We start from the raw sequence: 25,467 nt of genomic DNA on the forward strand, positions 1-25,467 counted from the left end.
ATCGAAAAGTCTTGGATCAAAACAAACACCGTGTTAAGACATCACATTTTTACAAGTCATTAAAAACTAGAGCAATATGACTGTGTTGCCAATATGCCTCCGCATAGTCTCAGAATGGGTAAATGCCCTCGTTCACCATCCTAAAAATAAACAAGTTTGATTTAAATCCCTTCAGTTATTTTCAAGTATCACATTTTCACCAGCCATGACAGGTTTCACATCGATCGGTGAAGCAGTTTCAGAGAAGGGATTTTTTTTAAAATATCGGCCTTCAAGCTAATATGGCTGCTACACCATGTGACATATGACCTTAAAAAATGTACACTCTGCATATGTATGGGTAGGAGATAACGTTTGTGAAGTTTCGTGTTGATCGGATAAGGTTCGTTTTTCTATCCAAGATGGCTACCAAACCAAGTGACCTACGACATCATCATTTTCAAACTATGTGCAACAGTGGTGCTAGATGATATTTGTAAAAATTCGCATCGATAGGGTAAGCGGTTTCAGAGATATAATTATTTAATATTTTCCTTCAATCCAATATGGCTGCCACCCCACGTGACCAATGATGTTTTCGGGATCATCTTTTAATCGCCATGCTGAATCAATGACACACAAAGTTTCAAGTCAATCGATTTGGTCGTTTGGGAGAAGATGTTTTTAAAAAAAGTTTTAGGTTAAATCCAATATGGCTGCCAAACCATGTGACATATGATGTCATAAATTTAATATTTCAAGACAAATGGGCCATAGATCATGTGCATGCAGTTTCAGATTTTTAGGATAAGGAATTCGATTAAAACATTTTTGGCTGGTATACCACTTCACCTATGATGTCATCATTATCATGCTTTTGTTCCCCATTGGGAGTACTTGACAATGTGCCAAGTTTCAAATTTTTCGATTCAGCTGTTTCCAATAAAAAAAATTTAATTGCTTGTGTTTAATCCAAGATGGCTGCCATACCACGTGACCTATGACGTCACAATAATGATAAAAAAAAACATTCTGCCTGGGTGTCACTCCTACCCTGAAAGTTTAGTCTCAATTGGACATGTTGCTGAGAAAAACGAGGTTTAGCCCGTACGGACGGATGGACGGACGGACAGCCAGAAAACATAATGCCTCCGGCCACCTTCGGGGGCGGAGGCATAAACATCTATATTCAGGCAGGTGAGCTTAGGTTGTAGTTGACTGGTCGTTTCAGAATGCATTGGATGTACAAATTAGCTCAACATCTCCTCTGAAGGAATGTGTACCACGTTTACTGCACCTCTGATTATGCTGCATCAAACATGAGTAAAAATGGATGGGAAAGGACCTAGGAGCGTAACAACGGTGAGCAAGCTACAGTTAAATATGTCTGCCATTTTAAGTCAGAATTCACATGCATAGAATGCTTAAAATAAATAAATAAAAAGAGTGTTATCGATTGTTTTACTGCATTCGTAAAGTTATGGATCGAAACAAAGTTGCAAATGGTCAGAAAAACCAATAGAGTAAACGTACCTTTTCCTCAAAACAATATTAAAATCAGAATTCTTCAGACTCGTGATCGAAATATAAGGCAACTCAAATTCTTGCAATTTCCGAATAACTGCAAAACAAGAGTAGTTTCCATTTGGAATGTATACGGTGGAGGTCAAAACTGTTGGCAATGCAATAGTGTACAGTTTTCAAAACAAGTAAGTCCTGTAATCTGACAAGGCTCGATATGACACAAAATAACATGGTTGAAACATTAAATAAAACACAACTGGAGGTAAGTCGATGACACACCTTCGCAAATCTCCACGCTGCCCACCCAAAGCAGCGTTGAACGACCGCAAAAAGATTCCACCAGGAATGATCCAATATCAAATTTTGAGGAAAAATTCCCCCCCGTTTTGATCCCTGTGAGCCGAAGCCCAAATCCAAAAAATCGTTTCATATTTCATGCGTTCTACAATATTGATTATATATACAAAGTTTCATTGAAAGCCTGGGGTTGGCTTAGCGGTTAGGGTGCCGGCTTGGGATCCCAGGATCCTGGGTTCGAATCCCGGTCGATCGCTGAATTAACACCAGGGGGGGTTGACTCAGCCTGTCATCCCTCCGAGGTCGGCAAATTGAGTACCAGTTCACTGGTAATTCCTTGTGCGTTGCAAGAGGCGACTAACAGGGTTGGCGGCAGGAAGGGCACCCGGCCACAAAACATTGCTTCAAAAAGGGGACCACGGTGCCCTAAAAAGGCCAACCCCTGCTCTGCGGGGAAAATGGCCTCTAAAGGTGGTTCTATACAAAGTTTCATTTAAATTGTTTTTTTCCAATGTGGCAATAATTGAATTTTTTTGCCATTTAACCTTGCTACTTTTTCGACGGAGATTACGGAAGGATGACAATCGGAGATTACGAGCACAGCATGCAAGTTTATAAATAATATGCCAAAATATGGCCCAGTATGGGGAAAAGTAAAGAAAGCAAAACAGAGAAGAAAGAAAAGAAAGAACATACATACATGAGATGTGTCCGTCATGTTGCTGGGTGAGGAATAATGCGAAGTAGAACAGAAGCTCTTCGGACAACTTGAATCTCACAAGAGCAGCCTGCAGCGGAATGAGAGAATGTCGACAAGAAGCGCTATATAATTGAGGTGCGACTACTAGAGGGGCAGCACTTCATGCACAACCTTGACTGTGCCAGAATTTGATTATTTCTTTACTTTGGGACCATCTGTCTCTCCATATATATATATATATATATATGTATATATATAAATAAATAAATATATATATATATTCAGGGTGGTCCAGAAACCCTGGGCACATCTTGAAGAACGATACTTGCAACAAACAACCAAATTTATTATTGTTCTTTGGTGCAAAACAAAACATGATAACTCGTAAATGCATGTGACCGCTTCAACACGCACAGGCATCACGTGATACGCAACAGGGTGAGGTGCATCACGTGATACGCAACAGGGTGAGGTACACAGACTTGGCATATATATGGCATACGTATTGTCACGTAACCGTGATTAACACCACAGTTACGGATGGCCGATTTGCGAGACTTTAACTCCCGAGGCGAAAACTCAATGGCGGATTCAAGCTCAACACAAAGTTAAACGCGCGGAATGGCGGACGCGGCGAAGCTCCCCCTCCGCCGCCTTATCTATTAAAATCAAACACCCAGGAACTGCGTTCAGATATATATATAAAATAATACAAGGATTTATTATGGAAAAGTAAAGCCAGTGAAAAAGCCCGCCGGTAAATCTAATAAATCGAATAAGCCTAAATTGGGATCCCAGACACAACAGATATCAAACACGATACGAGGGAGGTGAATACGAAAATAACACGTCTCGTCATTCAAAATGTACGTGGATGCGGCTTATCTTGTCTGTCTTTCGTCGCCTTTGTGGCGGCCGCCCAACACCGCTCCTTTCGGCCCGATCGCACACCACGAGGTCCCTCGCTCCAAGTTCCACAAGGCCTCCTCCAAGCACCACGCGTCCGACGCAGGCCAGCGGCTCCACACGAGGCCGATCTCCACAAGGTCCGTGCACCAAAGGTTCGACGTAAGCTGCACAAAGCAAGCGAACTCCACTTGGCTCGACTCTCTTTTGGGAGTGCTGGCAGCCAAGTGCCAACTGCCAACGAACTGCGACCAACGAACCTCGAACTGCTCACGAACTGTTGCGAACTCCCGTGTGCTCTGTGTGCTACCGAACTCTCTCTCTGCGAACTGCCACTGTTCCACGAACTGCCTCAACTCCCAACTCAACTCTTCTCCGAACTCTCAACTCCCAACTGCTCTACTGCTCTGTGTGCTCGGTGTCCTCGGTGTGCCAACTGCCGACTGCTCGAAATGGCGTCCGACCGTCGCACATATTGGTGGCCGATGACGTCACATTGGCGCACTCCTCAGCCAATCACAGCCTCCCAACTCGCCGGCTCGCCCCGGCCACGCCCTCTGCGGCATGCTCCACTCTCGCTCACCGACCCCCGCGGTCCTTGTGTAACACGTGCCAGGCGAGGTTTGTAGGCCTTGGAGGTGTAAACGGTGGCGGTGTTTTTGGCCTGGTGGTGTCCATTTATTACGAAGTCAATGTCAGGGAAAGGAATTATTTAATGTTGCGCTAAGGACCTAACTAATGTTTATGTGGTTTGCAGTGCCATAATGGACAAAGGTTTGACTACTAGGTGAGACTCACAGGGGCGTTACCTTTAATCCCTCACTATTTAACACTCGGACCTCCAGGTAGATCCACAATCATACATCTTACCCCGACAAACGCCTACACATCAAGAACTTATTACATGTAGAGTCCCTGTCACGACAGCCGAATACCTACCTATTCAGATCTACCTAGCTCTAGATGTTGCTCTACCAAATTCATAACACAGCCCCCCCCCTGGAACCGTAGCTCCTGCAAGGTTCACCGCAGGCGCTACCATTCCAGCCTTAACACTTACTGTCACACACTTAATTAACCTATGAAATAAATCAGGAAGGGCTGTGGGAAGTGAGTCGGACTACCTACCTACACTTCCTTAACATGCTGAACCCCTTAACCATCATGCAAGTATGTACATTTTCTTCGTTGTTCCTGTGGAGGGAGGAAACAAACAACACACAACACTAACTTAACCACAAAACTTAACCATCTTTCCAAACTCAAAACTCTAACCTTTGTACATACCCCGGTCTACAGACCGCGTCCCCCGGTGGATGCCACAAGACACAACCTTACCTGCGGGGCCATCCCCAATGCATCCCCCTAAATTTCCACGGGCCCTGTCCAGATGTTACAGGTGAGTGACACGGCTCGGTGGATTTCGCCCACATTCATGCAACACAGACCCCTTAACCACTCATTCTCATTCCATAGGTCATCAAGGCATTTCAAAAATCAACAAAACACTTATTTCAATACACCCCCTGCAGGACCATGGCATTGATGTCATTCACGTGTGTGTGCATTCCTCAACTAGGCAGCGGGGAGGTACCGCACAAAAAGATGGTGGGGGCGCATCAGGCTGTGGTGCCCGCAGTCCCAAAAACAAGTCAACCGACTTACAAGTTCATTGCCCCCCCCCCCTTTACCTCTTGGCCCCGTGACAGCCCAACAGCCCCTTTCCGCCGTTACCTCGCCGGTGAGGGTCTCCACACACACCAGGCTCCTTTGCCTCCTGCTTTCGCGCAGCAACACGGGTCACCGGGGGACTTCCTCACCCCGCGGCGCCCAACCAGACCCTCCACCGACGAGCTCCAATTTCCAGTTACCACCGGCTGCCAGGGGTAATTGCCGCAGAGGGGGGCCCGCAGGCATCGCTCCTCAGAGCTTGCTCTGTACCTGCGGACACACACACCTTCCCCACCCACAAGACCCCAAAACACACTTCCTCCCCCGCTGCCATTCAATTCTCCACACACACCAGCACAATCCAGTACAATTCTTGGTGTAAAAGGTGTTACAAGGCTTGCCATGGCCTGCCACATGTGAAATCCCCCAGTTCACATTTAAACCATCACACATTTCCAAAAGCACATTTCCAAAAGCACAAGTATCGCCCCTCATTATCTCCAATAATCATCACTCACTCTCCAGGTTCCACTCTCACGACCACATCAAAACACCTAACCACAATACAAAAACATACGCCACCCACAAGACACTGTGGCTCCCATTCCATCCCCTCACCGGCCATGTCATCACTCTCACCCGCCTCCCAACTCCAATTTACATGTCCCCAATTTCCAAAGCAAGTCCTGAAGCCTGGGACAGTACTCCTCAAAACACTCACCTCAAGTGCAGGTAGTTGCAGGTTGGTCAGGTTCAAAGTGCAATCCACCCATACAATTCCCAAAATTTCACATTGGGCCTACCAAATCCTTCCAAATTTCTCTTTTGTCCCCACTACACTGGCAGGTATGTGGATCCGCATCCAACGGTGATCATCACTACACAACTACCTATGGCCACGACAGCTCTGCACCTCTACCGTGCAAGGGTCACCGGGACAAGGTGAGCAGTCAAAACGCCAACATGGCCCATGAGTGTCCATAAGGGTGCGACCCACCATCCATCCTTCGGCCCCCCTGCGAGGAACACAGCTGCAGCAGCCCCAGCTGGCCAATGTGGTGAGCACTTGCTGCCACAACACACACTACCGCACACACAACCTCGGCCCTGGGGGGCACGGTCGCAGTGCGTGGCATCCCTACAGCCACGTCCCCTGCACCTCCCCATCATCCCCCAGTCCGACTACAGAACTGCAGCCCCCCAGTGCTCACCCACACTTGACCACACCAAGGTCCAGTCAACAGCCATGCTCCACCAGGAGACCCACCCAGAAGACATGGTCCACACACCTCGGACACGCACAGCACCACGTTGACCCTCAGGCTACACAACTACATCCCCATCATCCCGCGTCCCAAATATCAGCACAGTTGCCCCCGCAACCAGTTGAAAGCTGTGCCTTGCTACCCTATTAATTTCATCACAGCCTCCAACACTTTGGTCTACACACCTGGATCAATAATGGCGTCACTGTACAGTGTCCACCATGGCATTTCCAAAATCCACCCTTAAATTTCCATCTAACCCACAGATTACCCATGCCAACCATTTGTCACATTTCACTAACCTCACCAAAGAAGGATGCTTTGCCATACACATGCCAGCCGAGCATGGCCCATATGCTCGGCTCGTTACACATCTCCCGATTCACATCCCCATGGCTCTCTTCCCAACCCGAGAGTCCATAAATCATAACGGAGCATCTGTGGAAGGTCACTCACACCATCACGTTCCACAGATGCCCCAATGGTTGTCCGGCAGGCTATCTCCATCCCTGTCCATTCGGTTTGACCCGCGTCCATAGACCAACCACCATGCCAGGTCACCACATGCTGGTTGTCCTAGAGTCCCTGGAGGAGAGTGCCAGGCCGCATGCCCGGGTGGTCACCACATCAGTCCCAAGTTGGCCGTCCGCAGTGCCACCACCAAAGCGCGACCCACAACACCTCCCCCTAGTGGTCCTCAATATTTGCCATCCCAGGCTTGAGAAACCACCTCGGACCTCCCTGGAGGTCTTAACCCCCACCAGGGTCCGGTGACCCTGCCGGCCCGAGTCGCCGGCTCGGACGGCGCCCCGACGGACAAGGGACGCCACACTCCACCAGACCCCCCGTGGGACCCAGGTCGTACCTCGACACCCAAGGCTGGACCCCACGTCCAAATCTCGCCATCACAGCCCCCCAGCTGGCCGGCATACCCAGATTTTGAAAGGGGCAACTTTTGCCCGAGGCCATCACCCATGACCTCTCCATGTCCAAATCCCGCAGCCCGGGGACCAATCCCCACCATGGCTGCTCCAAATCAATTTCCCATTGTAATTTTATTTTACAAATTTTCATTCCCACTGCCAAACCGCAGCTGCAGGGAACAACCTCTACCACCGGTTGTTCTGCCCCTCCCTGCAGTTGATCCAAATTCCCTACAGGGACCAAATCTCCAGAAGCTCTATCTCCCGATCCTCCAAGATCCAAATCCAGCCCGGAGCCAACACACTCCCCCAACTGGTTGTCCAATTTTGGAGCCTCTGTTTCCAAATAGCAGTGTACAGTGAGCGTCCCCTCGGTCATTCCAACCACCTCCTCGGACCAACTCACCTCATCACCCAGGCTCCTTTGGGCCTGAACAAGCTCTACCTCCATGGGACTGTCACAGGTCTCCAGCCGCTGGATCAAATCATCCTCATCATTACAAATCATTCCTGGCCCCGTCAGGCTTTGATCAATATCCCCAATAAATACCCGGTCCGGCTCTATCGCATGGACCCCCAAAAACTCTACCCCCTCTTGCTCCGCACCACCGCCCTGGTGCTGCACAATTCCAAATTCATCCCCCGGTTGGGGTGTTGTGACATCCACACGGTCCCGATAAACAACCAGGCCAGAATGTGGGAAACATTCCCCATTACAACTCTCACATTCCAAATTTCCTTCCCCGCTCACCTGTGGACACTCCACGTTTACCTGCAGGCATTCCCCATCTACCTGTACACATTCCCCATCGAACTGTGGACATTCTCCGCTCACCTGTACACTTACCACAATTGCCATTTCCCTTTTTAATCCATTAATTTGGTCACTCAGGTCCTTCAGTCCTTCCCTCCATTCATTCCCCTGGGACTCCATTTTATTTTCCATCCCACTTTTCATTTGTCCCATTTGTTCCTCCAATCGATCACTCATTCCCTTCATTCCTTCCCTACATTCCTTCCCCTGGGACTCCATTTTTCTTTCCATTCCTCCCATTAATTCCTTTAAAAATTTCATTAAAGCCTGGTCGTCTCTCGGGGCCGTCCCATTTGTTCCCGACTCCCCGGTAGGGGAGGGGCATAAGTTGGTGCTCGGGACGAGGGAGGCTCCAAGGCTCACCTCTACATCAAATTCCCCTATTTCCGGCTCACTCCCGACGCTGACGGAGGCCTCGCTGCGTACTTCCATTTCGTCGACCTCCGACATCCGCTTTTCGGAAGGTCGTTCCCCGCGCGCGTATTTATTTCAATTCCAAAAACACAATTTAAATTTGATGAAGACGCGATATCGCGCTCCGTTTGCCCGATTGATTATTAAATTTCCCCGCCTCTACTATAAAAATCTTGCGTTCGAACGTCGGGCGCAATGTACGCCCGACCGTGTCGATGTCTCGCCACGGACAAAAAAAATTGTCCGACGGGTTCAAATCCCACTCCTGACACCACTTGTCACGTAACCGTGATTAACACCACAGTTACGGATGGCCGATTTGCGAGACTTTAACTCCCGAGGCGAAAACTCAATGGCGGATTCAAGCTCAACACAAAGTTAAACGCGCGGAATGGCGGACGCGGCGAAGCTCCCCCTCCGCCGCCTTATCTATTAAAATCAAACACCCAGGAACTGCATTCAGATATATATATAAAATAATACAAGGATTTATTATGGAAAAGTAAAGCCAGTGAAAAAGCCCGCCGGTAAATCTAATAAATCGAATAAGCCTAAATTGGGATCCCAGACACAACAGATATCAAACACGATACGAGGGAGGTGAATACGAAAATAACACGTCTCGTCATTCAAAATGTACGCGGATGCGGCTTATCTTGTCTGTCTTTCGTCGCCTTTGTGGCGGCCGCCCAACACCGCTCCTTTCGGCCCGATCGCACACCACGAGGTCCCTCGCTCCAAGTTCCACAAGGCCTCCTCCAAGCACCACGCGTCCGACGCAGGCCAGCGGCTCCACACGAGGCCGATCTCCACAAGGTCCGTGCACCAAAGGTTCGACGTAAGCTGCACAAAGCAAGCGAACTCCACTTGGCTCGACTCTCTTTTGGGAGTGCTGGCAGCCAAGTGCCAACTGCCAACGAACTGCGACCAACGAACCTCGAACTGCTCACGAACTGTTGCGAACTCCCGTGTGCTCTGTGTGCTACCGAACTCTCTCTCTGCGAACTGCCACTGTTCCACGAACTGCCTCAACTCCCAACTCAACTCTTCTCCGAACTCTCAACTCCCAACTGCTCTACTGCTCTGTGTGCTCGGTGTCCTCGGTGTGCCAACTGCCGACTGCTCGAAATGGCGTCCGACCGTCGCATATATTGGTGGCCGATGACGTCACATTGGCGCACTCCTCAGCCAATCACAGCCTCCCAACTCGCCGGCTCGCCCCGGCCACGCCCTCTGCGGCATGCTCCACTCTCGCTCACCGACCCCCGCGGTCCTTGTGTAACACGTGCCAGGCGAGGTTTGTAGGCCTTGGAGGTGTAAACGGTGGCGGTGTTTTTGGCCTGGTGGTGTCCATTTATTACGAAGTCAATGTCAGGGAAAGGAATTATTTAATGTTGCGCTAAGGACCTAACTAATGTTTATGTGGTTTGCAGTGCCATAATGGACAAAGGTTTGACTACTAGGTGAGACTCACAGGGGCGTTACCTTTAATCCCTCACTATTTAACACTCGGACCTCCAGGTAGATCCACAATCATACATCTTACCCCGACAAACGCCTACACATCAAGAACTTATTACATGTAGAGTCCCTGTCACGACAGCCGAATACCTACCTATTCAGATCTACCTAGCTCTAGATGTTGCTCTACCAAATTCATAACAGTATATATATATATACAGACTTGGCATTTAATATGGAATATTGTTTTTGTGGGGGTGAACTTACTTTTCAAGATGTCTTAGAACCAAAAGTTCATTGGAATTATGTTAAATTATTCTAGATTTTGTTAATGTGACCTTTAAAAGAAACAAAAACCACATTTGACATTTCAAAACAAATAAATTGATTCTTGAAAGTGATGAAAACTGATATCGAACTCAATTCATGGACAGTACTGTGTTAAACTTCTGTACATTTTCCAGAAGTATCTCTATTTTGCACATTAGCCAAATTTTCTTTTAACAAAAACAAAAGTTTTTTTTTTTTTTTTGTATACAAGATCGAGGCTCGTGAAAGAGCGAACATTAATCACACAGAAAGACAAACCGACACATAAAACATATAACATCGGGAGCGGTAGACAAGCTGGGGGGAGAGGGGGAGGACACAAACACAACATTTGAGAGCAGGGACCGAGAGACATGGAGACATCGAGAGATCTGTGGAAGGGAGAGGGCTTTGGGGGGGGAGGCATGGGAAAGGGGGTGGGAGAGGCATAAAACATATGGACACTTCCAGGACTACCAGGAAAGAAGTTGGAATTACAAACAAGGTGGATCTGGGGTGAATTAGTGGGGGTAGAAAAGATCAAGGTCCTGGATGGGGGAAGATAAGAGATGGTGGTGAACAGCCGTTTTAAAGACCTGGAGGGAGGAGTGGGATTGAAGGGAGTGTGGAAGTTTGTTCCAGAGGCGGGAGAAAAGAGGAATGAAGGAGTGAAGGTGAGCAGAGAGCCGAGATTTCGGCAGTTTAACCATCAGAGGCTTGCTGGCAGATCTTGTGCGACCTTTAGGAATATTTGGGGGACAGAGCACAGAGAGAGCTGAGGGAGTAAGGCCGGAGAGGAGTCGGTAGAAGACAGAAAGACCACCTACCTGCCTGCGGTGAGTGAGTGAAAGGCCCTCAGAGATAGCTTCATCGCGGGAGATTCCAATGATTCTGAAAGCTTTGGTTTCAACAGCGTGAAGCCGAGCTAGGTGTGAGGCAGGAGCACCAGCCCATAGGGGAGAACAGTATTCCATTGAGCTGCGGATGAAAGCCTTGTATGTGGTGAGGAGCTCAGGTGTGCCTAGGAAGGACTTCGCACGACGGAGGATGCCCAGTCGGCGACTGGCTTTGCAGGCCAGCTTGGAAATGTGGTTTTCCCAAGAAAGATCATGGCAGATAGTGAGACCCAAAAGCTTGAGCGACAGAACTTCTTGGAGAGGATTGTTGAGAAAGTAGATGGGAGGGTTGTCCAGTCGATCTTTTCGGAGAGACATAGTAAGAGTGTGAGATTTGTCAGGATTGAAAGACATGTTCCACTTGTTTGACCAGTCTGTGATTTTGTCCAGGTCTTCAGAGAGTGAGGAGGCTGCAGACTGCCGATCTGAGGGAAGAGGAATGGAGCGGCAGAGAGTGGAGTCATCAGCAAAGAGATAGAGAGGATTTTCCAGAGAGTCGGAGAGATCATTGATAAAGACCAGAAAAAGCACAGGGCCCAGCACACTGCCTTGGGGAACTCCAGCCTGAACAGGAAGGGGAGATGAGAGAAATCCATTCAGGGCCACACGTTGACTACGACCAGAGAGGAAGTCCGCAAGCCATGCATGGAGATTTCCATGGATACCATAGGAGTAGAGTTTGGTGAGCAGAGCTGGGTGCCAGACCGTATCTAAGGCACGTGACATGTCAAGGGAGACAGCTCTGATTTCCTGTTTGGCATTGAGGACCTCCATCCATTGTTGAGACAGGAGAAGCAGCATGTCCAGAGTAGAGTGACCTGGTCTGAATCCAAATTGATGATCAGAGATCAAGCCATTGGAGAAAAGGAAAGATTTCATATCCGAAGCAATGATGGATTCCATGACTTTGCTGATAATTGGGAGCAGGCTGATTGGTCTGTAGTTAAAAGGATCTGTTTTTGCACCTTTTTTGTGTAAAGCGGTAATGTTAGCTGATTTCCAGGATGCTGGCAGATGACCTTGAGCAAAAGATAGGGTGAAAAGAACAGAGAGAGGGTGAGATAGAGCGGCAGAGCAGGATTTTAGGACCTGTGGGCTGATGCCGTCTGGTCCAGTTGCAGAATCAGAGTCGAGGTTAGACAAAAACTCCTCCACCTTGTCAGGAGAGAAGGACACAGAGTCCAGGAGCAGTTGGGTTCGACTGGGAAAGGTGGGAACAGAGAGAGATGGGTTTGGGACTAAAGATTTTGAGGCAAACACAGAGTTGAAACACATGCTGCGGAAGCAGCATTTCAAAATATAAACCGTCGACCTTGCATGTCAACCTGTCAATCACATATTGCGCCGATATATTTATTTATTGTGATTGAGAAACATTGTGAGAATGATCAAGTGAACCTCAGATCAATCTTGATAAACACCAGTGAGAAAGGAAAAGCAAAAAGTGGAACGTGTTAGCGAATAGATACTCCACTTGCACATCTGTATAAAGAACACAAAACATAAATTCACAACAGGGAGTTCATCTATTGTGAAAAGTACATTTCCTGAAACAAAAGACCAGATAAAACCTTTAGAATAACAAGCATTCCGAGTATTGCGCTGCAATACATGTCCCCTACCAAAGTTCAAAGTGCCATAACTTTGTCAAAAATGATCGAATATGCAAATTTATGCACGGTTGATGATGGTTTTCAAACTTGATCTGAGGTATGCTGAGACACGTGTGTCACGCCTCGCCTCGTTAAGTCCGCAAGGTCGCTCTGTGGAGCGGCCTGCACGTATTGCACTGTGTGAATTATATAAATTATTACCAACTCACGGTCTGAGGTACTAGCGATTCAAGAGATATCCATTTTTAAAAATATTTTCGTTTAATTAACGATATCTGCCAAACCACGTGCCCTATCGCAAATTCCAAAAGGACATTTTAGTGTTGAACAGATCTGTGAAGTTTCCCCTCGATTGGATCAAAAATGAGGGAGGAGCTCGGTTTTTGAAGGTTCATGCTTAAAAACATCATAACTCTGAAACCATGCGACGCATGACGTCATGCTCGTTGACTTTTTTTGTTCGTCATGGGTATGCGATTCTGCCTGCAAAGTTTGGCCTCGATCTCTTCAGCCGTTGCAGAGAAAAAGGGGTTTTCGTGTTTTCACGAAAAACAATATGGCGGCTGAACCACGTGACTTGTGACGTCATAATTACCATTAAAATATTCTACAGACCGAGTCCATCATATGGTGAAAATTTTATCTCAATCGGTCCTATTATTGCAGAGAAAATCTTTTTAAAAAGAAATTAAACTTAAAATGGCACTGAGTTAAGGATCATCAGAATTATCAGAATTCCCAAAGTTCAAAGTGCCATAACTTTGTTAAAAATGATCGAAACGTCGTGAAGTTCGAACTTGATCTGTAACTTATCATGAGGGAACCATGTGCCAAGTTTGAAATAATTAGCATTAAGCGTTTAGAAAAAAAGTCCGGAAAACTGTTCTTTGCGTGACAGACTAACGGACTGACAGACTGACGGACGGAGGGACGGCGTGCAAACCTATAGTCCCCTCTGGTGTACACCGGTAGGGGACTAACAAGCATTCTGAGTATTGCGCTGCAATACATGTACCCTACCGGCAGTCTGTCGTCCGGAAAACTGTTGGGGAAATTACCAAAGTTCAAAGTGCCATAACTTTATCAAAAATGATCGAAACGTCGTGAAGTTCGAACTCGATCTGTAAGTTATCATGAGGAAACCATGTACCAAGTTTGAAATCATGAGCATTAAGAGTTTAGAAAAAAAAAGTCCGGAAAACTGTTCTTTGCGTGACGGACTGACAGACGGACAGACTGACAGACGGAGGGATGGAGTGCAAACCTATAGTCCCCTCCGGTGTACACCGGCAGGGGACTAATAACAGAGGATTTAAGTGAAAAGGCTCAACTTGCAAACATACCTAATTTAAATTAAATTGTTCATTCCGGTACGTTTGAATTATCGTTTCAGAAATCAGCGGTAATCCCCAGGTATACACTTTTAATACCTGAAGTATTTGCTCCGTCCGATCTGTGCTACGGACATCGAGCTCGACAAGATGTCCATTTGGCAGAGACACTACGAGGTGAACGTCCTCTGTAGGCACCTGCTGCGTCTCCTGCAAATACAATAGTCCCGTTACCAATATTACCAAATTAAATTTCAGCTCCTTAATCAGAATACAAAAAATAGATATATAGATCAAAATATTCCTCTTCCAAAACAAATGAATCGAGGTCATTCTTAAGTGTAGCAGGTGTTGCATTTGACAATCACTGCACGCACCTGTTGAGCCCTTCGGAGGAAGTCGTGGAACACTTCACTCGTACCAAGAGTGGCATCTTGGCTAACTGCAAAACATTTGCAATGGGAGTTTAATTAACGTTCACGTTTTTGTAACGCACTGTAAAGGAAGTTCATAACTATACATTAATTCTTATTATAATAGAGCAAACGCATATGGTTATGTATGTTTGTTTATATGCGACCAAAACGTCTTCTTCTTCTTCTTCTAATAAAATTAACACCCAAAACACAGTCCGTGAACTCTTAATTACGTTTAGACTGCTGAGACCCCTCAGACCTTTGACGACCCTTTAAGTCCCACAAGACCCTCAAGACCACCAAGACCCCTGAAGACCCAAAATACCCAAAAGACCCTGAACACCCAAAATACCCTGAAGACCCAAAATACCCCGAAGACCCAAAATACCCTGATGACCCAAAAGCCACTGAAGACCCAAAATACCCTGAAGACCCCAAATACCAAAAATACCCTTGAAGGCCCTGAGGCTCCAAATGGCCCCAGAGACCCAAATGGCCCCAAAGACCCAAATAGCCCCAAACACCCAAATGGCCCCAAACACCCAAATGGCCCCAAAGACCCAAAACACCCCAAAGATCCAAAACACCCCAAAGACCCAAAACACCCCAAAGACCCAAAACACCCCAAAGACCAAAAACACCCCAAAGACCCAAAACACCCCAAAGACCCAAAACACCCAAAACACCCCAAAGACCCAAAACACCCCAAAGACCCAAAACACCCCAAAGACCCAAAACACCCCAAAGACCCAAAACACCCCAAAGACCCAAAACACCCCAAAGACCCAAAACACCCCAAAGACCCAAAACACCCCAAAGACCCAAAACACCCCAAAGACCCAAAACACCCAAAACACCACAAAGACCCAAAACACCACAAAGACCCAAAACACCCCGAATACCCAAAACACCTCGAATACCCAAAACACCTCGAATACCCAAAACACCTCGAATACCCAAAACACCTCGAATACCCAAAACACCTCGAATACCCAAAACACCCCAAATACCCAAAAGACCAAAATGAACACGAAGACCCAAAATGGTGAAAGATGCCTATCCCTCTGAAACGACGTGCGGTGAGGGTTGTGGAGCACGCCGAATCACGCTAGTTCTCATAATTCAGTAGTTAGTCTGCTTGCACAACTGCTTACATTTACAGAACCCCCACCTATACGATGTTATGTGACAACTTACCGCACTGAATGTACCGTTCAAGCTGCTCCCTTCTTTGTTCCACCTGTGAGGTGGTCAGAGACAGGAGCCTCTTCGGAGGAAAATGGAAAGGCAAGACGCTGCCAATATCCTTTTTGAGCTGAAAATAAAAAGATAAACATTTGTGTTTATTCACACTTGCGCAAAAACATGGTGGGACAAGAAATAGAGGACATCCATCTGTAAAAGTTTGAACTGTCAGTTAATAAACGTGATTGCTTACCTGTTCATTCAGGGCATGTAGCTGGCTGTACCGAACACGGCAGTGAAACGCACCATTCACATGGATGTTGTACGCCTGCGATGCACACCAGACGAGGGACAATATTAATAATAATGAGCTCCTGAGTGACGTCATTGTAAGTTGAACCGCTCACCACACTAAACAAATTATAAAAAAACAAATAAACAATATATACAGGCCAAATGAGTAAAATAAATAAATAATGGCAAGCATTTGAAGCAAAAGGCCGAGTAAGGTGCAGCGTCTACTTCATGGTAGTTATTCGATGACATAAAGTACATTAAAAAAAAATACGCACAACGTAGGTTATTCCCGCCTCGTCAGCTCTTTCCTCAGTGTCAGGTACAGAGAAGTGCATCACTACCCGTCAACCACACACCGCCCAAGATTCCTTTGCGAACCCCTATTCTCCCTCAAGACTCAAGAGCAACTCAGATTTGTTTCTTCTTCCTCAAAATGTAACTTCTTCTTCTTCCTCTCTGCGATGTCGTCAAATGCCATTCGAAATACTCCCCCCTTCAAAAATATCAAGGCCATCACCGCAAACGTTAAAATGAAAAAATCACTTTAAATTTTCAGAGAAAACTGAGAGAGAAGAGAATAAGTAAATGAGTTAGGAACGTATTTTTAAAAAATCCTCGATGCACCGATGAAACCACTCCGACATGGCCGATATATTCAGTGTAAAGTTAAACGGCAGAACTGTGGTGTTTTCCGTAACCAATTGGCTTGCTGTCGCTTGCCAAGCCAGCCGTTCCTTATTAACCGCTTACTTGAGTGCTAAAGTTACCTGGCGAGAGCTCCACAAGCTGATTGGTAATGGAACACACCCCAGAGAGAAAAACTTTCTTTATGACGTGTACTGAAGGTATAAATTGCCATAAATTATTAAAACATTGCAATAATCAATCACTTTTAAAAGGAAAATAATGAAGATGTACGTTGTCGGATTTTCACTGATAAATGTTTCCAAAATTCCAAACCAGCCCCGTCTTTTTAGGACCCTCCTCTGATTGGTGGATATATTTACCTGCCAATGCTAAGCAGCAATATTATATCTCTTCTATGAATATTTAATCTAACTGTCAAGCTATATTCTATAAGAAGCTACGCTTTGTTGTTACCACCATTTTGTTGTTAAAATATTGTATAAATACAGCATTTACTTATTAATTTTAAAATGATGAACTGGGATGGTTTAATAAGCGGTGTATAAGCTTAGACTTCTCGCCGTGGAACCCGCATTTTTACTGAAAATCCTAGATATTAAAAATACGAGCTGCTCAGTCCGGACTTTATTGCAATTTGCAGGTAACACACTTACACACACCTTGAACTATAGTCAGATTAATTAATAATTATGTGGCTGAGGCGTGTGTAAGGAACTTCCTTGTTTAATCTGTTGGTTCCCTTTGGTGGTGGTCTACACATTTTCTGGTTTTGCAAACTGCCCGGGCAATGTAAAATAGTTGTCACATCATCGTATTATTTCGATGGCGTTGGAGAAATCATGGATCCGCAAGACGGAGTTGGAAGAAAAACTCAGACAGGTCAGTCAAGCGTAACTTAATGTTAATCACACGCACACATTACATAGACACACATACACACACACACACACACACATATTACATACACACACACACATATATTACATACACACACACACACACACATATTACATAGACACACATACACATATTACACATATACACACACACATATTACATACACACACACATATTACATACACACACACATTACATAGACACACATACACATATTACACATATTACACATATACACACACACATATTACATACACACACACATATTACATACACACACACACATTACATAGACACACACACACATATTACACATACACAGATACACACACACACACACACACACACATTACACATATACACACACACACACACACACATATATATATACACACATACACACACACAGCATTTCCAGTCACATGAGCACAGACGGGGAGAAGTGGGGCAAGAGATGGATGGATGGAAGGATTCACAGAGACGGACACGTACCACTTCTGCTCGTGTCTGTTCAGGAAATGACAGCTGATGCTAAAGCAATGCATGATATACGTATATAAAACCATGAAAATTCATAAACATGTTGGTGCTTTACATCTTATTATATCTTTTGTTTACATGTGTAGTTTGATGGTACTTCATATGCTTTGCAGGAACAGGATGTGCTGGGTTCCATCAAAGAGAATCTTGAGAAAAGTGACCAGCTCACCAATAACATGGTCAGTCTTGTTTCTAAAACCTAAACTTGAGAGAAATCAACAGCGCACCATCGAAAATCCCCACGCTTCCTACTGAAAGCAAGGTTGAAAGATTGCAGAAAGTTTCACCAGGAATGACCCAATATCAAATTTTGAGTTAAGAAAAAAATCTTTTTTCGATTTTTTTGTTTTATCTGTTTTAACCACACATCACCACAATTTGACCCCTATTATGGCTCCATGGGGTTAGTTATGCCCATTATAGAGCAGTTATTTCCTCAAATTAATGTCTACATTCTAGAGTAAGCGTGTTATTAGATATGTATCACTTGTACAGTCATGGCCAAAAATATTGGCACCCTTGCACTTTTTTCAAATAATGCACCGTTTCTTTCAGAAAATTGGAAATTAATTTTTTTTTGGTATTCACAAATGTATTTCTTTGGTTTGCAGTGGAACAAAACAAAAAAAAAAGATGAAAAAATTACTAAATCTTAGCTTATTCCACACAGAAATCCTAAAATGGCTTGGACAATATTATTGGCACCTTTTAGAAGTTGTGAGAAATAATTAGATTTCAAACAGGTAATTCTCCTTTACTTTGGAATTGAACTCACCTGTGGTGAGCTGCAGGTGCCTGTAATACAAAAATCACTCATTCAAGCAGTTTGAATAAAGAAAATGAATCATTCTGCTGTTTTGTGTCACTGTGTATACCACAATGAGCATGGAGAAAAGAAAGAAAACAAGAGAATTGTCTGAGGAGGTCAGACAAAAGATTGTAGCCAAGCATGGACAATGTCAAGGCTACAAGTCCATCTCCAGAGACCTTGATGTTCCTGTGTCCACCGCACGCAATGTTATCAGGAAGTTTAAGGCCCATTGCACTGAAACCAACCTCCCTGGATATGCCTGCAAGAAAAAAAACTTGATCGAAGATTGCAGCGAAGGATTGTTCGAATGGTGGAGAAAGCACCTCGGTCAACTGCCAAACAGATTCAAGCTGACCTTCAGACACGAGGTATGACAGTTTCAACTCGCACCATCCGTCGCCAACTCTATGAAAGGGGGGGGTTCTATGTTAGGAGACCCAGGAGGACCCCACTGCTGCTGAGAGAGAGACAAAAGAAAGCCCTACTGGAGTTTGCCAAAATACACCTCAACAAGACAAAATCCTTCTGGGAGAATGTCCTGTGGAGACCAAATTAGAGCTTGTTCCTAAAGCACATCATCTCTGTGTTTACAGAAAACAAAATGAAGCCTTCAAAGAAAAGAACACCTTCCCAACAGTCAAACATGGAGGAGGTTCAGTGATGTTTTGGGGTTGCTGTGCTGCATCTGGCACTGGGTGCATTGAATGTGTGCATGGCATCATGAAATCAGGAGATTACGAAGGCATTTTGGAGCGCAATGTTCAACCCAGTGTCAGAAAGCTGGATCTCTGACGAAGGTCATGGGTCTTGCAGCAGGACAATAACCCCAAACACACTTCAAAAAGCACACAGGAATGGTTAAAGACAAAACGCTGGACTGTTCTGAAGTGGCCAGCAATGAGTCCAGATCTAAATCCCATTGAACACCTGTGAGGAGATCTGAAAACAGCATTTGGGAGAAGGCACCATTCAAATCTGGGGAGAACTGGAGCAGTTTGCACAAGAAGAGTGGGCCAAACTGACAGTAGAGAGGTGTAGGAAGCTCATTAATGGCTACAGGAAGCACTTGACTGCAGTTATTTTGTCCAAAGTCTGTGCTACCAAATATTAAGTCAAGGGTGTCATTAATTTTGTCAATGCCATTTCGTTTTATTTTCTGATTTAAAAGGATATATTAAGTTCTGAATAAAAAATAAAGGTTCTGTAATATTTACAGTGAAATAAATAATTGTGGAGACCAAATACTTTTTCTCAATTTCCACTTATTTTTAGAGAAAATTGTGAGTTATTTGAAAAAAGTGTAAGGGTGCCAATACTTTTGGCCATGACTATGTCTCGTTAGACGACGTCCACCCATCGGCACTAGTTTTGGTGGGAGAATGGCATCGGCACCTTAAGCCACAGCCCCCCTTAATGCTCCCGTTTGTTTGTTTGTTCCGTGGGTGGGAGCATCGGTAGTGGGTTAAGGGGTGTTTTATTATCCGTTTTTACATACTTGTCATGCTTCTTGTTACATACTTCTTGTCTTCTTCTCCATCTTCATGCTCTCTGTGACCATTGTTACAATTAAACTGACCTGGCCTCGGGGTGAATTCTGGCTGTCGTGGTTCTCCTTGGACCTTGGTAGTTTAAAAAGACCCGTTGAGGGACAAATTGGCTGTGGCAAATAACACCGAATATCAAGACCGTACCATGTGCCTTTCGGCATTGTTCGGCCGTAATTGGGGGATGAGGCATATGGTACCAACTAGGGTTAGCGCTTGGCTGGTTTGCCGATCCCATGGATATGGTATCTAAAGTGGAGAGACCGTAATGCGGGCCGGGACCATTACAGTCGCATTGAGGCAGCTCACCTAACGAACTGCGTGACTATAACAATATATGCAGCCACTGTTACATAATTCCGTTGTTATCTCACTTAGTTTGGTACTGTCCCTTCTTCACCATAAACGATTTGGTTTTGATGATATTTGTCAATGAGAAACTATGAGTGTTAAACTTTGGACATTTTTATGCATTACGCGTATTCGCCATGTATGCTGACAGGTGGGGATCCTGTCATCCTTTGAGCGTCGCCTCACCTCATTGGAAGCTGCCATCGTGCCCGTGCACCGCGAGACCGAGAAGCTGCAACGGTTGCAGGACAATGGTGAACGCACATTGGGATATCTGAACCATGTCATCGGATACTACCATGTTGCGGAACGCACCGATAAGGTCATCCGGGAAGGGTCAGTAACGCTTGAAACAAAGTGTGCTTGCAGTGGAGGTGGGAAGAGCATATCCTATCATGAGATCAATGTTCTGTGATATTCGGTGTGTGTCTCAATGAAGATTAACCTTCCTGTACCTGTGGTGTGTATGCGGTAGGTCATCTGGGCGCCTCGATAGTTATCTGCAGGCTCTTGATGAGGTTCGGGCGGCAGTCGATTATTTCACCGACAACAACCCAGGCAGTCCTGAGTTACAGGATGTGGTAAGTCATTGGTCATCTGTAGATAATTTTGTGGTACAGACAGTATTGATCTCCACAGTTGACTGTCAGAATAGCTCAATATCAAGTTCACTATCGGAACATTATATTGCCTTATAGTCCGGCAGCTAAGCTAAATATAGCATAACAATTGTGCATTTTGTGAGGAAAGCACCAAATTTGGCACACTAGTAGACTATCATATTATGAAAAGATCTGGATATTGGGCCATCTCAGATTCAGAGATTTGATTTTTGCAAGATTTGCAGATTTTGCAGATTTGCAAGCTGAGATTGCAACGCCAGGGACGGCCGACTCCTTCCTGCAAGCTGCCCACGTCACCCGCACAAGAAGAGCTCATCAAATCACTGCAGCGGCACTGCACATCCTGCAACACCGTGCGTATGAACGCCACTGTATGACATATGCTGATGATGCAGAAGACCTGCCTGAGTTCGAAGACAGGTGTCACCAGAGAGGAGAAGACATTCCCAACTTTCAGTACTGGGCAACTGTGCTGGAACTAGAGATGTTGGTACTGGTCTACGTGCGTTCTCTGCGGCAGGCTTCATTCACGATGTACCTTGATGTCCTGATGGAACTGGTCCCATGGTTCCATGCCTTAGACCACACACACTATGCCAGGTGGGTCCCTGTTCACCTGAGGGACATGGTTGCACTCCCAATGAAGCACCCAGATGTAGCCAGAGAATTCAGGGCTGGCAACTTCACTGTACAGAAGACGAAGAAGGTGTTCTCTTCGATCCCAATCGACCAGGCGCATGAACAGAATAACGCCTGCATCAAAGGAGATGGTGGAGCAGTCGGCCTCACTGACAACCCAAGTGCCCTGCGGCGTTGGATGATTGCCAGGCCAGAAGTTGCCAGGGCCATAGAAGAGTTCCAAGATGGCCATCACACTGGGGGAGGCGAGAGGACACACGTCATCACGACCAGACACCAAGTGTGCAGACCTCTTTCGCCAAGGATGTCCGCGCCCTTGTCAGCGTCATAGAAGAGCTTGGCAACCCCTTTGAGGAAGAGAGCATGGATCTGGTTGTCCTTGACACAAAGGAAATTGCAGGTCCTGCTGCAGTTGAGACTGTCAGGAATGTGAAGAAGATTGGCCAAGAGCAGTTCCAGGCTTTCACCAGAGAATGCCTGGTGGGAAGGACCAAGCCAATTGATGATGCAATTCGTCGGAACAAGCTGAAGGTGTCATTTTGGAAATTGGCTGCCACAGCCATCAGGGGCTGAATTTGAGATGGCCCAATATCCAAATCTGTTCATAATAGGATAGTCTACTAGTGTGTCAAATTTGGTGCTTTCCTCACAAAATGCACAATTGTTATGCTAAGTTGCCCCACTATTACATGGAATAACTTCTTCCAAATAGTTGTCGTTCAAACAATTCAAAACGAACTATTGGGTGACCCCAAGCATGGCGAGAGTGAAAAACCAAGTGTAGCATTGAGCAGATGATTTGTTTGCTTAATTTGCAACCGGTATGTGTGACTTTCTCTGACAACATGAATTTTACAAATGCAAACATTAATTCTGGACATTGAAATATTTATATTATATAATTATGTAAATCCAATTACATCAAAATATTTAAGCAATGCAACAACATTCACTCCTGGGGATAATTTATTAGGTGAGAGCCGATTGATCGTTACCTCAAATTACAGGTGAGAGACGTGATTGTGTGTTGATGTATTTATACATTGTTACGGATTTGGCCAATCCGATAAAACGGGCAATAGTTAGAATGGTTATTTGGTAGAACATGTTAACATCACGTTATTTATACATTGTTCAGGCTGTAATTAAGTATTGTAATTGCTGTAATTAAATAAAAGGTGTCGAGGTCATGTTTAGAGAGCTCTTGTCTCTACCACCTCAGAGTTTTTGTCTAAGCCCCATCCTTAGACAAAAACATACTCACCCAATTCTGTCAGGGAAATTTTCCGCGGTCATGTGTTTTAAAATTACGATTCACGCCGAAGTAAACCAACGGACATGGAGACCTTTTCGTCCCATCCCCGCAAGTGGTGGGACCGTTGCTGAGGATGTGCGGCCATTTATACAGTGCCTTGGAAAGTATTCACACCCCTTGACATTTTTCGCATTTTGTTGTATTACAGCCTGAACTTTAAATGGATTAAATTGAGATTTTTGGACGCTGATCATCTATTTGGGATATCTGATGTCTGATACCCTATCTGATATCTGATATCTGATATCTGATACCCTACAATGTCAAAGTGGAATTTTATTTTAGAAAATTTTCCAAATTTTTTGAAAAGGAAATGCAGAAATATCTAATTTACATAAATTTTCAACCCCCGGAGTCAATACTTAGTAGAAGCACTTTTGGCAGCAATTACAGATTCGAGTCTTCTTGGGTATGTCTGTACAGCTTTGCACATCTGGATTTGGGGAGTTTCTCCCGTTCTTCCTTGCAGATTTGCTCAAGCTCTGTCAAATAGGACGAGGAGCGTCAGTGAACAGCAATCTTCAAGTCTTTCCACAGATTCAAGTCTAGGCTATGGTTGGGCCACTCAGACTTTCACGTTCTTGTTCTGAAGCAATTCCAGTGTTGCTTTGGCTGTATGCTTGGGGTCATTTTCCTGTTGGAATATAAATCTTTGCCGCAGTCTGTCTTTTGCATTCTGAAGCAGGTTCTCTTCAGGGATTTGCCTGTATTTGGCTTCATTCAATTTTCCCTCTATCCTTACAAGTCTCTAAGTCCCTGCTGCTGAAAAGCATCCCCATAGCATGATGCTGCCACCATCATGCTTCACGGTAGGGATGGTGTTAGATGGGTGATGAACTGTGCTCGGTTTCCACCAGACGCAGCGCTTTGCATTTAGGCCAAATAGTTCAATTTTTGGCTCATCAGACCACAGAAAATTTTGCCTCATGCCCTCAGACTCTTTCATGTGCCTTTTTGCAAACTCCAGGTGTGCTGTCATGTGCCTTTTTCTCAGGACTGGCTTTTGTCTGGCCACTCTCCCATAAAGCCTAGATGTGTGAAGGGCTGTGGAAACTGTTGTCCTTCCGGCAGGTTCTCCCATCTCAGCCAAGGAAATCTGTAGTTCTGTCAGAGTGGTCATTGGCAAGTGGTGATGGCAAGTGGTAAAGCATGTGGTGAGGTGGAAAGAACTGGGAAGTGGCCATGTGCTGTGTGTAGGAAGGGTGTCGGAGTGAACTCCATTCAATGTACAATGTGCGCTGAGTGGGTTCATCGAAAATGTAGTGGTCTGAGAGAGTCATTAACCAGTGTGGCAGCTACATTCAAATGTAATGTGTGCACAGAGGGAGCTGCAGATGGAGGAAATGTTGAGTTGGATCTTGGAGACGGCGTGAAGCTGGAAGGTGTGAAAACATTTTGCTACCTCGGAGACATGCTGAATGGAGAAGGTGGATCAGACTCGGCAACGGTTGCTAGAGTGAGATGTGCATGGAAGAAGTTTCGGGAACTGAGTGGCGTGCTGATGAGGAGGGGAGTGTCGTTGAAGCTGAAGGGAAAGGTGTATGCTGCATGTGTGAGAAATGTTATGATTTATGGGAGCGAGACATGGGTAATGAACGTAGAGCAGCAACGAAGGCTGGAAATGCGAATGGTTCGGTGGATGTGCGGAGTATCGTTGAGAGAGAGGAAGACAAATCATGAATTGCAAAAGATGATGGGAATAGAGCCTGTGATTGATGCTGTGAAGAGGAACAGGTTGAGATGGTTTGGTCATGTGTTGAGGAAGGATGAAAGTGACTGGTTGAGAAGAGTGACGGAAATGAATGTAGAAGGAAGTAGAGGACGGGGAAGACGGAGAAAGACTTGGCTAAAGATGGTGAAAGAAGAAATGCGGGCAAGGGGGTTAACAAGGAGAGATGCAGAAAATAGGGCAAAATGGAGAAGATTGTCATGGGGACCGCAAGGCTAACCCCCGCTCTAGCAGGGAAAATGGCCTTAAAATGCATGTTGTTGTTGTTGTTGTCAGAGTGGTCATTGGGTTCTTGGTCACCTCCCTGACCAAGCTCCTTCTTGCCAGTTGCTCAGTTTGGACGGACTGTCAGCTCTAGCAAGAGTCTGA

General features: G+C 45.5%; 2 protein-coding genes across 6 annotated transcripts in view; one reads left to right on the forward strand and one right to left on the reverse strand.

Moving 5' to 3' along the window:
• SNX17 (sorting nexin 17) overlaps positions 1-16,485 on the reverse strand; it is a 73,933-nt gene extending 57,448 nt beyond the window's left edge. Inside the window, exons 1-7 of one of the 2 annotated variants that reach the window (XM_078767647.1) lie at positions 16,277-16,481; positions 15,958-16,032; positions 15,717-15,834; positions 14,481-14,545; positions 14,203-14,313; positions 2,501-2,588; positions 1,513-1,600 (exon numbers count right to left, since the gene is read on the reverse strand). In XM_078767647.1, coding sequence (XP_078623773.1) covers positions 1,513-1,600; positions 2,501-2,588; positions 14,203-14,313; positions 14,481-14,545; positions 15,717-15,834; positions 15,958-16,032; positions 16,277-16,336 — 605 coding nt within the window. In that variant the 5' untranslated portion in view covers positions 16,337-16,481. Of the gene's footprint in view, positions 1-1,512; positions 1,601-2,500; positions 2,589-14,202; positions 14,314-14,480; positions 14,546-15,716; positions 15,835-15,957; positions 16,033-16,276 lie in introns of both variants that reach the window. The other variant, XM_068100573.2, reaches the window with a different exon arrangement.
• Positions 16,486-17,321: 836 nt separating this feature from the next.
• The window catches only part of EXOC7 (exocyst complex component 7), a 40,127-nt gene continuing 31,981 nt past the window's right edge, over positions 17,322-25,467 (forward strand). For all 4 annotated transcript variants that reach the window (XM_068100569.2, XM_068100571.2, XM_068100570.2 and 1 more), the window contains exons 1-4: positions 17,322-17,528; positions 18,200-18,265; positions 20,944-21,128; positions 21,268-21,373. In XM_068100569.2, the coding sequence (XP_067956670.1) occupies positions 17,472-17,528; positions 18,200-18,265; positions 20,944-21,128; positions 21,268-21,373 (414 nt within the window). In that variant the 5' untranslated portion in view covers positions 17,322-17,471. The remainder of the gene's footprint in view (positions 17,529-18,199; positions 18,266-20,943; positions 21,129-21,267; positions 21,374-25,467) is intronic.

Source organism: Myxine glutinosa, chromosome 13 (genome assembly GCF_964187855.1).
Source record: "Myxine glutinosa chromosome 13, kmMyxGlut1.1, whole genome shotgun sequence".
Taxonomy (NCBI): Eukaryota; Metazoa; Chordata; class Myxini; order Myxiniformes; family Myxinidae; genus Myxine; species Myxine glutinosa.